The sequence below is a fragment of the Drosophila novamexicana genome, unplaced genomic scaffold, assembly GCF_003285875.2.
Source record: "Drosophila novamexicana strain 15010-1031.04,08,12 unplaced genomic scaffold, DnovRS2.1 tig00000770-arrow-pilon, whole genome shotgun sequence".
Lineage (NCBI taxonomy): Eukaryota > Metazoa > Arthropoda > Insecta > Diptera > Drosophilidae > Drosophila > Drosophila novamexicana.
The window spans coordinates 764,120-781,038 of record NW_020824821.1 but is presented as its reverse complement, the minus strand read 5'-3'; the positions used below and the strand labels follow the sequence as shown (position 1 = coordinate 781,038).

The following is a 16,919-nucleotide window of genomic DNA, read 5'->3' as shown; positions in this document are numbered from 1 at the left end:
CCTTGACATTTTGTGGCTATAAGAATTGTGGCGGACGCCCATGCAAAATCACAACAAATTATAATGATATTAATTTGGGTAAATCGCAAACCCGTTTACAAAAGCGCGTCATATTTATTTACTGTAACTCACTTTTCGGCCTGGCTAAAAGCACCGCTGGATGGCAAATGTCAGGAGTTAAGCATGGCTAATGACAATGAGTATATATTTTATATATGTCTCTAATAAAAGCGGCGACAACAATAAGCAATCGAAACCAATAAGAACAACAGCTATAACAAGTTTCCTGTTGCAAGATGCCAATGAAAAACAAGTAAGAGGTTCTAGTCGGGAGCTCCCGACTAGGGGATACCCTGAACCCTCTTATTCCAACACCAAATAAATTTAAAAAAAAGTTCCCTTGGCAGAACTCGAACTCGCAACTGACCGCATTACTTGCTGTCGACTCTACTCAACAGCCACATCAGCAAAAAAAAAATTAATACTTTCCCCGGCAGGGCTCAAACTCGCGACAGACCGCACCACTTGCTATGCCTCTACTCAGCAGCCACACCAACAACTAAGTACTTATGATAAAAAAAGGAACTAAAATAACATTACAAAAAAAAGATGCAATTACCATGCTATTAGAATACGAAGCAGAATGTGTGTATACAGAAATTATTAAAGCTGCTGCCCCATTTAATTGCGCAGTTGCATTTAACATTGGTTTTTCTTAAACGATCTTTATGAAATTTTCTACAGTATATCTTATTGTACCATAGAATATTTGTGTATTCTGAAAAAGTCAATTGCATTTAAATTGTGGATTAAATTGGTTGGCAATAAAAGTTGGGTTATTAACTTGATTTATAGCTCTGGGGTGATAGCGGGGAGGTGGCGATAGGTATGAAATGAAAGATACTTGAAATATCTATAAGATTCTAGATATCACGTTTGGTGACTCTAGCTCTTATTATTTACCAAAATTGCCCAAAAACAAGATATCGATATCGATTTTTATCGATTGCTTGGAATCGGAGTAAGTTATAGATTATCGGAAACAAACTCTATCTGCGCAGGCACTAGAAGCACCAACATCTAAAATTTCATGTCTCTAGCTCTTATAGGTTCTGAGATCCTTGCATTCATACATACGGACAGACGGACGGACATGGCTAGATCGACTCTGCTATTGGTGCTGATCAAGAATATATATACTTTATGGGGTCGGAGATGCTTCCTTCTGCCTGTTACATACATTTGGATTATGCACAAATACAATATACCCTTATACCCATTTTTAATGGGTTCAGGGTATAAAAAAACAAATGGCGAACAGTGCTTGCCAAACCTGCAATTGTGGGCGCTGTATAGATATCAAACTGCATTTTACATAGCATATATTAACTTTTTGGCAGTATTGCATGCCAAGATCAAGAATGCTTGTCAAACGGTGTACAATTTCTGCCAAACTGTGGCAGGCTCAGAAGCACTGCTATTACAAGGCATTTTAAGAAGCACCTGGCTGCTGCTTGTATCTGCTACTATCTTTGACACTGGCTGCCAACATTTTTGTCATATGCAAAACAAAAGACTTAAGCAACGAACTTGCTGCAGCACAACAGAATGCTGCGCCTGGTAGCACACATAATTGTTGTATCAAAATTGCTTTTCATTTGCTCAAAATGAAGCAATTGTTGGGGCATGCAGCAAAGCAGCGAGCAGCATGGGGCAGGCAGCAGCGGCCCCAGCGCAGTCAACAGTCAGCGATGCGGATGTGAAGCTGCGCTTGTGCGGCGCTTCTTTTGTCTTTGCTTTTTTTTTGCCACTACGTGTGCCCCAGCTCCACACAAACACACACAGCTGCTTAACATGCCACACAGTCGGCCAGCAACGAGTGCAACTGCAACCGGCATGTAAGCGAAATATGTAATTATGCTTAGAAGCAAGTGCAACGGCTGATCTGCGTCTGCCGCGCTGTCGCTTGTTTATTGCAATGGCTTGCCTTTTATTCGTATTTATTATGCAAGTTTTTTGCCCGGCCTCCACCGTGTTGGGCTATTGATTTTGTATCCGAATGCATTGATGGATTTATGTCAGTCGCATATTGACAAATTGCGATGCTGCGCTTGCCATTTGCTTTTTAGCAGCTGCCAATTGCCAATAGACAAATGGGCAAACAAAAGACTTGGGCAACAAACTGGCTGGGACAACACGGCACTTGTAAAGCAATTTGTCAAATTTTTGTTGACGACTTAATAAGCCAAACAAACAAATTCGTGACACAATACATATACACACACATATATTGACAAAGAGCATTTCAACACGCTGTTTGTTTACAAACAAAAATGTACAACATAAGCCCTATTTATTAATTTCATCGATTAGCGGAGTAGCAAAAAGGTTGGCCCGCTTTAAAATAAGTCAATTTCGCGCCGGTTCAATTTCAAATTTATGAACTTGAAAAGCGACAGCAACAACGAACAAAAGACTTAGGCAACAAACGAGACTATGATTTATAACCAAATTCAACGAAGACATTTAATGAAAACAAGCTGACAGCCGCTGAGAATTGGGTCGAAATTAGCAAGAGTTTTTAATTAAGTTAAAGATAAAATTATGCTTTAATTTTAAAGCATTAGAATATGTGTAAAAAAGGCTGACAGCTTGAGGAAATGGACAAAAACTGCTTAGAAGCTAGTTATGAATATATATGAGCTATATATGGATGAACAAATGCATAATAAATAAATAATAAATAAAATATTAAAAAATAAAAAATATTATAATATATACACACATTTTGTTTCTAAAATATTGTTGGATTTAAATTAATAAACTAAAAAATATCAAAATAAGTATAATAAATTTAAATTTATAAAAGATTCATAAATATATAATATACGCTTTTCTCTTGAATACAAATTATGTATAATTCTATATGGAAATTAAATATATAAAAATTAAAAAAAAAAAGTATACATTGTATATAATTATACAAAAAATATATATCGTATTTTTATAAAATTCGTATTATAATAAATTAATACATAACAAATTTCAAGAATATTAAATTTATAAAAATAAAAAAATGTCTTTCTTTTGAACTGAATTTTTGTTGGATTTTATAGAAAAAGGCAATAGATAAAAATACGTACACAAATAAAAATAATACAAAAAAAAATATAAATTTCTATGAAATTATGATTTATTGAAATATGCATAATACAAATTTAACGAAATTTAATCTTCACACACACGTTAATTAGTGAATACCTTGTAAAGATTATAGAGATCAAACTTTCGCTGACATTGCCACAAAATGCACGCTCTAAATATTAACTGAAGATCGTAAATTGTGTGAAAAATGTACAAAATGGTATTTTCTCACACATGCACACATGCGCCATACCAATATGGAAGATGTTTATAATATTATAATTAATTAGGATTTCTTGAACACTTTCAAATGCACCAGACTCAAAGTCAAAGCAAAGTTCAATGCCAAAAACCAACAAACAAACAAATGAAGATACAAAGCATAAAGGCATTTATATTGTATGCAAGTCAAAGGTATGCCTCCCATCTGGCATCTGCTGTTTTCCATTCGCCGCTGATAATGCTTAATTATATATACATAAGCCGCGGCAACAAGACAATGCAACAATAGCAACAACAATGAAGCGTACAAATCTGACTGCCTGATAATGTAAAACGAATTCACACGGCTTGGCATTCAGCTACAAAAACACAATAATAATAAAATTAAATTAAAATGCGCATTGAAGGTACTCGTGCGAGCCACAACATTACGATTAAGATTGGCCGGCGCACTGGTTCAATTTTAATTGATGTACAGCATTTCGAATGATGCGTCGCCTAGCCGAGATTTTTGTCTATGGAGATGACCCACAGAGCCGCAGCGTTGGCTTAATTAATGCTCGCACCAAACGTGTATTGTGCGATAAATTATATCAAGACTTAAAATCAAGTGAAGCTCGGCGGCAAAAACACAAATATAATAAATGAAAATAAAAAAACATATTTAACACGGTTTATTTTTTAATTTATTTATGCATTAAGCGCCTGTCGCTCAATTCTGCGACTGACGCTCGGTGAATGCCAATTGCTTGGCCAACAACAACAGAAACAAAACAAAACAACAATGACAACGAAATATATAAATGAATTGACATTAAATTGTTGACATTATGAGGAAGTAAAGCACGCGGCAGTTTATGCTAATAATGCTTTCAGCCAAGGCTGCCAAAATAAAAAAATTGCACTCCAGTTGCAATGCGTATTACAAAATTACCAAAAGCAAAACAACAACAAATGCTAACAATAATTACACAACTTTTAAAAATACACAACAGCGTAATAAGCGCAAGAGGCTTAATACGGAAATTGATTTGAGAATAAATATATACATAAACATGGTACACATGATAATACAAACATATGTTAACACATATTTGGTATATAAGGAACTTAAGGAACTTAAACTTAACTTGAATGTAATTTTAAATAGGACTGCAAGACCAGATGGTCAAACTTAAGGTTCGAATCAACTTCCTATCCTTAGGTTTGCTTCAGGAACCCACTATTCTACATACTTGTACCCAGCTCGGTTTCAGCCTTAGTTTCATATAAAACAATAAAATTTTTGCATTATCAATGCTTGTTCGACTACTACATGAATATATTTATTAACCAAGATTTAGCTCAAGGCGGCCAGCATCAAATTTATTTAAATATATTAACATTATTCAAAGAATTCTTTCCTTCAGAAATATAGTCCTCGGCAGCTATATATAATAACTTTATGACCAACTTAAAATATTTTAAAATATATATCAACTAACCTAAGAATTCTTTCGATCTGATAGATAGTTCAATTTCCCCAAGACCATATTGTAAAATATTTAAAAATATTATCATCTACAGCTATTGAAAAAATATAAAGTATAAAATATAAAACCAGCAGAGGATTTATAGTGTTAAACTTTGTAAATATGCAAAGTATATCTATGCCAAGCTCTCCTCTCGAAACTAGCTCACAAGACAAGTTTTCGCTTTACGCTCATCAATTTAATTTCAATTAATTTTCTTTGGTAAACAATTTGAGTTGCGAAAAAAACAATTAACTCTGCAGCTGCTGTTGCGCATCAACTCAGCGTGAGCTCATTTGCATATACCCTATTGTTGTATTGGATGAGTTCAATCATAATAAATCAAAATTGAAACAAACAAAGGCGAAAAACTAGGCGAAAAAAAGCCTTAAGCACACAAAATCTATAAATGTATTTGTGTAAGCAATATGTTTATTGGTAAATGGTTGGCCAAAAGTAGCGCAGCATCAGCTGAAAGATCGATTGCCCGGGCACGAATCGCATAAACAAATTAATTAGCATCTATAAGGTCGACACAACATTGAAAATTGCAGCAGTGTATGAAAATAAACAGCACGCTTCGTGGATGCTGTTTAAGTTAGTTGTATATCAAAAAATATATATGGTATGTATATATTTAATGAATAACAAGCGGATCTGAATGCAAGATCTTAAGCTCAGTGGCCTGTTGCCGGGCGGGTCTTGTTGTGGTAGCCAAACCACTTTATAAACTGTTTGCCACATGCCAATTCGCTGGCCAGTTCGCAGTTGTGTGCGACTCATCTTTCCGATTATCGATCAGATTATTTGTGAACGCTGTTCACACCCCAAAGTTTTTAGCAAATAAAAAATAAATCAATTAGCGCAAAGGCTGACTAATTCAATTTTCCACTGTCTCTCTCTCTCTCCCTGTATTTCTGCAGCTATATCACGCCAGCCGCCGCAGCGACAACAACAACAGCAGCAGCAGGGGGCAGCAATTGCGGCACGACGGGCGTTACTAGTCTGGCGGTATATCCCACGGCCACGGCGCAGGTCTATCGCTCCAACAATGGACTCGATGTCCTCGACTGCGCCGGCCTGGAGCATCATAGTGCAGCGGCGACAACAGCCAACGGCAGCAATTCCAGCGGCAGCGGCTTCTCCCAGCGACTACGCGAACTGGCCGCATCCGCCGGACTCCTGTCGCTGAAGCCACGCCAGCCGCTGAAGCCCGTTATCAAGACACGCGGCTCGCCAGGTCCCGAGTTTCCCAAGAAGGTCACATTCAGCGCCTTTGCCACGGTCCAGGTGGTGTGATTGTCCACCACGGGGCGTGTCAGCTGCACATGGGCGCAAGCACTGTGGCTAGGTAAATATTGAGCTCAAAATAAACATTTAATACATTTATCTAATATTGTGATTTTACTATCATTGCAGTTTCCGCGCGTTTTGCATTGTTAACCGTTATTGTTGTATTGTTGCTGTTGTTAAATGTTTAGCATTACTATCGGATCGGCATCTGGCAGACTTGAAAATTTTTCTTAAGTTTAAATTTATATTTGTGCCATGTCTTTGGCTTGAATCTGTTATGAAATATGTACCAATATATGTATACTCCATAGCTGAAAATACCTCAAAGACCCTACACCTTTTCAAAGCATGAATCTGAATTTCCAGTGCAATTTTTAAATTGTTTTCATAATGTTCCCTCCCTCTCTCTCTCTCACATTATCTAAATGCTTTTCCTGGAAGACTGACATTTTCAATTTCACAGTTCCTTTCACTATGTTTTTCACTGGACACAACACTATTTTTCCAAATTTTAAAACAGTATTCTTCGCATCTTTATATTTCTGGCAAATATACTTTTTAATCACAACCCCAAACTGTAGACTACACACAAAAATTCTAATATTTTCTATCAAATTGTAAATATGTATGAATTTTTGAATAGTCATAAATATATATTTGGCGTATACATTTGTAATATGTAACTCTGCTTGAGTGTATGTGTATATATACCAGAACTTTACATATGTATTGTAATAATACGATATAAGAGTAAAATGAAAGATGCCTTCTATAAACACGAAATATAAACGCAATTGCTGTTTATTGTATTTTAAATATATTATTAAAAATATTACTTTAAGCTTAATATTATGCATGATCAAATAAAATATAAAAACGAGAAAACAACAAATCATCAAGTTTTTTATTTTTTAAGTATTTGTATTTAATTTTCGCGCTTATTGTGTAGAATGAAAGGTATGTGGAGAAGTCTGCTTACAGTAATATTTACAATAGCAACTCTAAAAGTGAGAGGTTGTGCTCATTTTTCAAGATATTCTGTTAGCCAAACTGTTAAGCATTGAATAAATATGTTAATTTTCTTTTAACATAAGTGCAGATGGTAACTTTTAGTTTAAGTGAGGAGTAATGGTTTAAAGTGAAAAAACTAGAGTAACCGGCCAACTTATCGATTTACATCCTCATGAATGTTAAATTTTCCATAGCGGGAGCGAATTCTGTTAACTGTGTTAGGCGCTATGTTAACTAAGACAATTTGACAATGGGGCAACGTTAATATCGAATTATTTTTCCTCGTTGCTTCAGAGTGTAGACACTGATCAGTTTCGCGGCATTTCCTGAAAATTCGCGGTATTTCGTAGCATAAAATTATGTTTTTGACGGCCCCATTTAAATTGAAGGCAAAAAAACACATAGTATCCAATATTTATTTACGGAATACTGTTTCCCACATAGCGGGGCCACGTGTCTAGCGGCAGTGCATTGGGCATAACGGACCACTTTGGAGTGCTGGAGCGCCAGAAAATCAACGCTAAAAGGTGGGGGAGGTCTCACAAGGACAAAATCTGCTAATATGGTTTGTGTTTACAATATATACATATATTTGGCTGTTTATATGATGAACAAATCATTTGAATGCGAAGCTTAAGAGGGCTTAAAAGTTATCGTCAAAAGGTGGTGCTGAAGCGGGATCATAGCTCGATAACATAATGGATAAACTATTGCTGTGAGGAGCAATTTTCTCACATAACAGAGCATATACGTAATCTGTTAAGCGGAGGAGTGGTTCTGTTAATGGAATACTTATCAAGAGGGCAGCGCCAGCGTTAAGCAAGTTTACTTCGATGCTTCCATGTGGGCACACTGACACTTTCCCGCCTTTTCTGAAAAGATTTCAGACTGCGTAAATTGATAGAATTTAATTAATTTGTGGCGTTCCAAATGTCAGATTCACCCTGTAAGTAGTCAAATTATAGTGTTAAACGTATTAATAAGTATTGAGATTTGTTCACATAGCTGGTCCGCGTGTCAAGCGTCAGCGAATTGACAAAACGGGCCGCTTCGCAGCCTTGGAGCGCCTCCGAAGCCTGAAGGGCACCAAAAACAAATGCCAGGTGGAAGAAAAAGTGGACGATGTATATGAAGTTGTGGACGAGCGCGAATATGCGAAGCGGGCAAATGAAAAATACGGCGGTGATTGGATTGAAGATGGTAAGTCGTAGAAATACCCATTTTCAAGCCATCAGCCAAATAAAATGCCGTCCACAGACGGCACTGGCTACGCGGAGGATGGTCGCGATTTCTTCGAGGATGAAGATGACTATTCTGACAATGAGCAGGGTCAGAGCGATGGCAAGAAAAAGAAAGCTGGCAACGGAAAGAAACGATCACGCGACAGCGACACAGGCCCTGCCAAGGGCAAGGCATCTATACGCAATCTGTTCAGTAATGCGCTGCCAAAGAAGACAGACATCAAAAACAGTGTCAAAGATGATGATATCCTGGCCGACATACTGGGCGAAATCAAAGAAGAGCCAGCTGGCGACGCGGGGTCAACGCCGCAACAGCATAAAGTGATTGCGCCTGCCAAAATTATGGCCGCCACGCGCAAGTCCGATGCAGCCGCTGCCAAGGAGTACATGAATAGCTTTCTGAGCAACATCAAAAAGCAGGAGCAACAGCGCAAAAAAGACGCCGGCAGCGATGATGAAATGCTGGACCGGATCCTGCAGCCAAAGTCAGCTATGCTGCCCAACAAGAAGGCAAGTCCAGTTACTCCAGCTGCAGTCAAAGTGAAGCAGGAGCGAGTCACTGAAACAGCTGCTGAGCAGCCCAGAAAGAAGGCAAGAGAAGCTACGCCTGAGCTCTGCCCTGACAATGACTTGGATTTCAGTTGCCTGGACGACGATGAGAACCAGTTTGAGCTGGCAGCGTCCAAAGCGCAGCCAGAGCTTCTGCCCGCTTCAGCTGGACCTCCAAAACAAGAGGCCGAGGATATGAGCAAGCTGCTCAGCAACTGGGAGTCCATCTGCCAAATGGACGATGAATTTGAGAGATCAGCGCTGGCTAGCGAGGCCGAGACAGCGGTGGGCAGTGATCCTGGGGATGTCGACCAGCTGCGCTTCTGGTACTGGGAGGCCTGGGAGGATGCAATCAAGCTGCCCGGCGAAGTGTTTCTCTTTGGGCGCACACCCGATGGCAAGTCCATATGCGTGCGCGTGCAGAACATTAATCGTGTGCTCTATCTCCTGCCCAGACAATATGTAAGTATAAAGACAAGCTTGGGTAAATGCAACTCTTGATTAATCTGCGCCTCAAATAGCTACTAGATCCCATAACCAAGGAGCCCACCAAGCAGAAGGTTACCGCTGCGGACATGTACAAAGAGTTTGACACGCACATTGCCACCGAACTGAAGCTGCACACATTTCGTTCGCGCAAGGTGAGCAAAAGCTTTGCCAATCACGCCATTGGCATTGAAGTGCCGCAGACCTGTGACTACCTGGAGGTGCACTACGATGGCAAGAAGCCGGCGCCGAACATGCAAAACAAGAAATATGACTCCATAGCGCACATATTTGGCGCCAGCACCAATGCACTGGAACGTTTTCTGCTGGAGCGCAAGATCAAGGGTCCTTGTTGGCTGCAGATAAGCGGCTTCAATGTCAATCCGGCGCCCCTTAGCTGGTGCAAAACGGATGTGACCGTCGGCGAGCCTAAGAACGTGGAGCTTGTGCTCGTGGAACAGGGCAAACCAGCACCGCCGCCTGCCCTAGTCCTGCTCACACTCAACGTGCGCACTTCCATGAATCCAAAGACACTGAAAAACGAGATCTGTATGATATCCATGCTCACCCACAATCGCTTTCACATTGACAGGCCGGCGCCGCAGCCCGCATTCAATCGTCACATGTGCGCGCTCACGCGGCCTGCCGTCTCCAGCTGGCCCTTTGACCTGAATCTGCAGTTGAGCAAGTACAAGTCGACAAAGATTTATAAACATGACTCGGAGCGTGCGCTGCTCAGCTGGTTTCTGGCACAGTATCAGCAAATCGATGCGGATCTCATAGTCACCTTTGATGCCATGGACTGCCAGCTGAATGTGATTACGGATCAGATAGTCGCCCTCAAGATACCGCAGTGGTCACGCATGGGTCGGTTGCGTTTCTCGCAAACCTTTGGCAAAAAGCTGCTGGATCATTTTGTGGGTCGCATGGTATGCGATGTGAAGAGGTCGGCGGAGGAGTGCATCAGAGCCAGATCCTACGATCTGCAGACGCTGTGTCAGCAGGTGCTCAAGGTCCAGGAATCGGAGCGCATGGAGGTCAATGCGGATGATCTGCTCGAAATGTATGAGAAGGGTAAGTATCTGCCAATCTCTGTTCGGGTTCTCGATTTATAAGTGTCTCTCTCTTCTGTTGGTAGGCGAGAACGTCACCAAGCTCATCTCGCTGACCATGCAGGACGCCTCCTACATGCTGCGTCTCATGTGCGAGCTGAACATTATGCCGCTGGCGCTGCAGATAACCAACATTTGCGGCAACACAATGACCCGCACACTCCAGGGCGGTCGCTCCGAGCGCAATGAGTACCTGCTGCTGCACGCCTTCCATGAGAAGAACTACATAGTGCCTGACAAGCTGCCAGCGCGTCGTGTCGCTGCTGCTGCCGACCCCAATGCCACGAGCCAGGACACAACGGTGGCAGCGGTGCGTAAAAAGGCCGCATATGCGGGCGGCTTGGTTTTGGAGCCCATACGTGGCCTCTACGAGAAGTATGTGCTGCTCATGGATTTCAATTCGCTATATCCGAGCATTATACAGGAGTATAATATATGCTTCACCACGGTGCAGCAACCCTATGATGCGGAACAGCTGCCTACGCTGCCGGATTCCAGTGCGGAGCCGGGCATTTTGCCGCTGCAGCTGCGTCGTTTGGTGGAATCGCGTCGCGAGGTAAAGAAGCTGATGGCTGCACCGGATCTGGCGGCGGAACTGCATATGCAGTACCACATCCGACAAATGGCGCTCAAGCTGACCGCGAACTCCATGTACGGCTGTCTGGGATTTGCGCATTCGCGTTTCTTTGCGCAGCATCTCGCGGCGCTAGTGACGCACAAGGGACGCGAGATTCTGGTTAACACACAGCAGCTCGTGCAGAAGCTCAACTACGATGTGGTCTATGGCGACACGGATTCGCTAATGATAAATACAAATATAACCGACTATGATCAGGTTTATAAGATTGGGCACACCATCAAGCAGAGCGTGAATAAGCTGTACAAACAACTGGAGCTGGATATTGATGGCGTCTTTGCCTGTTTGCTGCTGCTCAAGAAGAAGAAATATGCCGCCGTTAAGCTGAGCAAGAATGCCAAGGGCGTCCTGCTGCGCGAACAGGAGCACAAGGGTCTGGACATTGTGCGTCGCGATTGGTCACAGCTGGCCGTCATGGTGGGCAAGGCGGTGCTCGATGAAGTCCTGACCGACAAGCCGCTAGAGGATAAACTTGAGGCCGTGCACGCCCAGCTCGGGCGCATCAAGGAGCAAATAACACAGTCGGCTGTGCCGCTGCCGCTGTATGTCATCACCAAGCAGCTGACACGTGCGCCCCAAGAGTATGCCAACAGCTCATCGCTGCCGCATGTTCAGGTGGCGCTGCGCATGAATCGCGAACGCAATCGACGCTATAAAAAGGGCGACATGGTGGACTATGTGATCTGTTTGAATGGCACCACAAATGCGGCTATGCAGCGTGCCTATCACCTGGAGGAGCTGAAGGGCAGCGAATCCCTGAAGCTGGACACCAATTACTATCTAAGCCATCAGATACATCCGGTGGTCACGCGCATGGTGGAGGTGCTCGAGGGCACCGATGCCAGTCGCATTGCCGAGTGCCTGGGCATGGATGCCAGCAAATACAGACAAAATGCACAGCGGTAAGTGCCAGCCGAAACGTAGAGTCCAAAGCAACTTACGTAACGGTTAATTTCCCCTCCCCACACACAGCATACAGCGGGAGCGCACAGAGGAAGCCGAGGGTGAATCGCTGCAGAAAACCACGTTGCAACTTTATCGGCTCTGCGAGCCATTCCGCTTCAAGTGCGTGGCTTGCAAAACGGAGCAGCTAATGGCCAGCGCCTATCGACCGGGCCCGAACAGCAGCCATGTGCCCGTGTTGCAGCAGTGCGTCAATTCGGAATGCCAGACATCGCCGCTGCAGTATCTGGTCAGCATACGCAATCAGCTGCAGCTGTGCATGCGCGGCTATGTGCAGCGCTTCTATCGCAATTGGCTAGTGTGCGATCATCCTGATTGCAACTACAATACCCGCAGCTATTCCGTACGCCTCGAGATGCGTCGCCCGCTCTGCCTCAAGTGCAACAGCGGCGCTATGCTGCGTCAATACTCCGAGCGCGATCTCTACAATCAGCTGTGCTATCTGCGCTTCATGTTTGATCTGAACAAACAGCAGCTACAACAGAAACGTATGCTCAACCCTCATTGCAAATTTGACATGAACTATAAATGTACTTTTTCTCTCTTTCTGTCCACACACAGCTACGCTAACGCCCGAGCTGGAGCAGGCCTATCAGCTGCTCCATGACACCGTGGAGCAGCAATTCAAATGCTCCAGCTATGTTGTCATCTCGCTGGGCAACATATTTGCGTGCAGCCTGGCGCTGTCGTCGCTGCAGCCGCCCAAGAAGGCGCAGCATGATGATTATGCGATAGCCAGCAGTCTGGCCGATGTTTAGTTATTGCACAATCGGAGCACCTTTAATAGATCTACACACGCACACACACACACACACACACACATAGATAGATATGGTTAAATAACATATGAAAATCTTTGATAAACTAGCTGAGAAACTTGTCGAGTGGAAAGTGACGAAAGGACTCGTTGAATATATCCGTAAATGCCGTGCTCACTAGCTCGTTGATCATGGGCCGGACAAATGGCAAACCCAGCTGCCACATGCTGTTGATGACGCCATCGGCCAGTTGATTCAATGGCTGACCCTGCAACAGATTGCCTATATGCAGCTCCATGCCGCCAATGCGATCCACCTCCACGTGCACCTTCAGCAGCGAGCCAGGTGGACCTACGCGTCGCACGCTCGTTGTTTGACTGTCCGTTGGATAACCCAGCATTAGGAATAGGAATATGTATATACACTATAATTGGAAGCTCCTCACCTGTAGTCGTAGAGCGTTAGATTCCAGTGGCCCTGTCGTCGCAGCTCTGTGCCCAGCATTTTGGCCACGAACTCGTATTCGCCTTCCAGGCTCTTCTCGGGAAAGTATTGCGCATAGACAATGCGCTGATCTTCGGCATGGCTATGAAATTTAGTCACCTCGGAGCGCGACCAGCCATATTCGGAGACGTTGCGTAAAATGAGTTTAAAGCTGCCGGGGCCATGCGGATCGCCGCGACGCAGCTCTACAAATGATGAGTGATGCGGGTCAAATGGCTGGATGTTGTAACCAGGCACACCTGTTTGTTCGTTGGGTAGAGAATGGTTCATGAGTCCACTTGTGACCCCCACCTTAACCGTGGCTCACCTGTTGTAAAATAGGCGCGCAAATCGTTGAACACCTGTTTCATGCAATCGTTGTACGCCTCGAGATTTTCATCATCTCGGTGACAGCGACCGATCAAATGCTTTAAGTCCTCGTCCACATCAATTTGACCGGAGGCTTCAGTTAGCTCCGCAAAAACAACAACAACAGAGACAACAACGAACGCGACTAAACAGCGGCTGTTACAGTTTATGAGCAACTGTTGCGACATTTTGTTGTTGCTTTTACAAGACCCTGTTGAATGCAAGTGCAAATTTGTATTGGTAAGTGCTAAGTATTTATGTGTTTTGTTTATACATTTGAAGCGGGTGCGAAGCGTGAAAATTGTCGACAATTATTTAATATTAAAATACGCTTAGTCTTAACTACAGTTTTGGTTGTATTGAAGCATTGTAACGGTTCTTGTTTGTTTCACATTTTGAACTGCTTAGCGTTCTGGGCGAAACTGCTTGTCAGCTGCAGTCAGAATTTGCTTTGCAAGCAGTTTAAATTTATGTTTGAAATTATTCAATTGAATATCTGTTCATGTCGGATTTGTACTAAAGTTGCTGAGCAGCCACCCAAAATTTTAGATAGGTTTTTCTAGGATTTCTACCGAAACTGCAGGATAATTTTTCAGTATTGAACACTCCGACTCAGAATATGCCTTGCAACAGGCAAGCAGCTTTAATTGACTACAGTTCTTAAAGGTAAATTTGAAGTACTGCGCATTCTGATCAGAATGTGGCATGCACTGGGAAAGCAGTTCAAATATATACAAAATTTCGAATAGTTTTAGGTTTTAAAAGTTTTTGTAAATGTGCTTGGTATGTGGTTTAAAGGCTGTTTAAAATTAGTTTTAAAACATAAAAATGTAAAGTTTTCGAATAATCACATGCTTGACTTTTATAAATGTGCATATCTGGGCCAAAGCGTTAATATTCTTTTAAGACATTTTCTGTAATTTAAACCATTTTAAGACACAGTTTAATTGTTGGGATACTGTTGCCGTCAACAGTTTGAGTCGCACAGCGAACTCGTTTTACAGTTTAAGCTGCACTTGTTAAAATTTGTTATCTTGGTGGGCTGTCAATGCTTGGTAGACTTATCACGACTCTCAGGGCCAAAACGAAGTACACACAAACTCTTTGCCAAAGCAATTTAAGACACATTTTTTCAGCTGTTCGTCAGGTTTTTTTTTTGTTTAATGTAATCTTTGCTGCACTTGACCCCTTTTAATGTACTTAAGAGCAGACAAGCTGATGAATATGCCTGTATTTCAGTTCATTTGGTTTGTCATTAACGAGCGCTCGAGCGAGGAGAAACATTAAATATAAACAAAAGACTTGTACAAGACACAAACTTGCGGGTGTGCAATCCGATTGTCTATGTGCAACTAAAGCTTTTCAGACATGTATAACTCGCCTAAAATGCAACAACAATAAAAATAACAACAACAAAAACAATAACAAGCGGCAAATGTGAATTGTGCAGCTTGGCGCCGGCACTGACCAAAACTTCAGCTGACCAAAGCAACTACTAAAAGTTAGTCAGTCATTTAGTTGTAGTTGTTGTTACTTACAAATTGTGTAATTTCTTTTGCCACTTGAAACAGCGTAACTTGTGTTTTGCTTGTGTGTGTGTGTGAGTGTGCGTGTGTATGTGTGGGAGAGTGTGGCAAGCCACACAGTTTGAGCTGCGCCACCCGCTTGGCACAAATATTTACTTTTCTTTTTTAATTTCGGCGTTATTTTTTTTGGCACATCAACTAGTTGACCAAATAAATGCTTCCTGATATTTGGGTTGTACCAAACTAATATTTAAAAACTCCTGCGCTTCGTATGCAGCACCAGCACTCAGGTTTACGGTTAACTGTGCCGAATACGCGACGCGATTTATATTTTATATCTCTTGGCGTGTGAATCATGCGAGCGTAAACTGGCGACTGACTTCAAATTTCAGGCCGGCAACCAAATAAGTGAGTGGCAAATGCGACTGGGAGAGCTGAGCTGCAAAGACGGCATAGCTGAGGAGCAGGCACACTCTTTGATTGAATTACGATTTAATTTCCTTATTTACTTGGCGACAAACCCACCCAAATAAGCACATATAAATCATGTGTGCTCATTTGTCTTGAAGTGGCCGAGCTGAATGTAATTAGTCAAAATCGTGCCGTTCGGCATTTATTGTTGTCAAGTTCATGGTATTGAATATCTTAGGGTTTTGTGCGTGCCTTGCAGATTAATACTGTAAACAGGCAATATGTGTACAATAAGTTCAAAAAATATTTTGATTTTTCATGCGATTTGTAAGCAATCTCAGCGAGTTGACCAAGCGCTGAGCGAAGGCTGTTTGTTAATAATTGCACGTGAATTGAAGCGAGGTCAATTTGAATTTAAATCTAGAGTGCGTCCGCGCGCCTATTGCACTGGCGCCATCTGTTGGAAGTCGGTGACATCCAGCATTAAAGTAGCATCAGCTTGTCCACGCTATCTTCGTTAGGTTGACATTCGTTAAGATAAGGCTGCTATTAATTTCAAATTTTAAACATACTTTTGGGCGAAGTAGCACAGTGTGTCCATTTTTAGTTGATTTTTTTTAACGAGTTTTGCCATATTTCGGAGGAAGCATTAGTTTTAGTCAATGTTTTACTAATTTTTAAGGGTGAATTTTACTTCATATTGTTTAATCATGGCATATGCTATATGCGTTACGGCTAATCTGGATTGTAGTCTGTTATCTTCAAAAATGGTTAGGATATCTTTGAATATAAAAAATCATATAGTTCTAATAGCAGCTATAAGATATAGTGATTCGAACTGCCATGTTCAGCCATATGCCTGCATAAAACAGAAAAACCAATTTTCGTAAAGGCCGGACATAATTTAAATATATACTTTTCTGCGGGCCGCTGGGTTTGGTAAAAAATGTGGAACGCTTCACGATTTTGCGTGTCATCCTTGCGCAGGGGCCATGCTAATCTTCTCTGTATCGTTCCAATTTTAGTATATGTTCTGCCGAAGCAAGAACGTGAACAATCGCATTATATAAGCTATTTATATTGCGGCGCAGCTTAATTGCAATTTGGGAATTACAATCCTTGTGTGGTATCGCGCAGGTATCGCGCGCGTATGAGGGTTGGTTTCTACCGAAATACCAGATTTTTTAACCCAAGCATATTTTG

The 16,919-nt window shown here is 42.0% G+C and overlaps 3 protein-coding genes and 1 non-coding gene across 4 annotated transcripts in view; 2 read left to right on the top strand and 2 right to left on the bottom strand.

The window, feature by feature from the left end:
- The window catches only part of LOC115763731 (headcase protein), a 59,610-nt gene extending 52,598 nt beyond the window's left edge, over positions 1 to 7,012 (top strand). The window contains exons 3-4 of the mRNA XM_030706428.1: positions 5,801 to 6,228; positions 6,297 to 7,012. Coding sequence (XP_030562288.1) covers positions 5,801 to 6,176 — 376 coding nt within the window. The 3' untranslated portion in view covers positions 6,177 to 6,228; positions 6,297 to 7,012. The remainder of the gene's footprint in view (positions 1 to 5,800; positions 6,229 to 6,296) is intronic.
- Positions 7,013 to 8,086: 1,074 nt separating this feature from the next.
- LOC115763835 (DNA polymerase alpha catalytic subunit) lies at positions 8,087 to 12,998 on the top strand. Its single transcript, XM_030706594.1, has 7 exons — positions 8,087 to 8,127; positions 8,187 to 8,381; positions 8,439 to 9,433; positions 9,493 to 10,531; positions 10,596 to 12,108; positions 12,179 to 12,657; positions 12,731 to 12,998. The coding sequence occupies exons 1-7, from the start codon at positions 8,112 to 8,114 to the stop codon at positions 12,925 to 12,927; spliced, it is 4,434 nt and encodes a 1,477-aa protein (XP_030562454.1). The 5' UTR covers positions 8,087 to 8,111; the 3' UTR covers positions 12,928 to 12,998.
- Positions 12,999 to 13,018: 20 nt separating this feature from the next.
- On the bottom strand, positions 13,019 to 14,012 carry LOC115763836. Its single transcript, XM_030706595.1, has 3 exons — positions 13,739 to 14,012; positions 13,373 to 13,670; positions 13,019 to 13,304 (listed from the first exon to the last, which is right to left on the bottom strand). The coding sequence occupies exons 1-3, from the start codon at positions 13,965 to 13,967 to the stop codon at positions 13,034 to 13,036; spliced, it is 798 nt and encodes a 265-aa protein (XP_030562455.1). The 5' UTR covers positions 13,968 to 14,012; the 3' UTR covers positions 13,019 to 13,033.
- Positions 14,013 to 16,658: 2,646 nt separating this feature from the next.
- On the bottom strand, positions 16,659 to 16,765 carry LOC115763910. The gene has a single exon (XR_004017962.1). It is a non-coding gene; the product is annotated as a U6 spliceosomal RNA (small nuclear RNA).
- Between the last annotated feature and the right edge of the window lie 154 nt (positions 16,766 to 16,919).

What these genes read in the sequence shown, in the direction of transcription:
- LOC115763835 (XM_030706594.1), top strand. An exon ending in CGGTGATTGGATTGAAGATG is followed by an intron (nt 8,382 to 8,438) that starts GTAAGTCGTAGA and finishes TGCCGTCCACAG; the next exon opens with ACGGCACTGGCTACGCGGAG. An exon ending in ATCTCCTGCCCAGACAATAT is followed by an intron (nt 9,434 to 9,492) that starts GTAAGTATAAAG and finishes CGCCTCAAATAG; the next exon opens with CTACTAGATCCCATAACCAA.
- LOC115763836 (XM_030706595.1), bottom strand. Translation starts at nt 13,967, where the DNA reads ATGTCGCAACAGTTGCTCATAAACTGTAACAGCCGCTGTTTAGTCGCG. An exon ending in GCGCGCCTATTTTACAACAG is followed by an intron (nt 13,671 to 13,738) that starts GTGAGCCACGGT and finishes ACGAACAAACAG; the next exon opens with GTGTGCCTGGTTACAACATC. An exon ending in CTAACGCTCTACGACTACAG is followed by an intron (nt 13,305 to 13,372) that starts GTGAGGAGCTTC and finishes TCCAACGGACAG; the next exon opens with TCAAACAACGAGCGTGCGAC.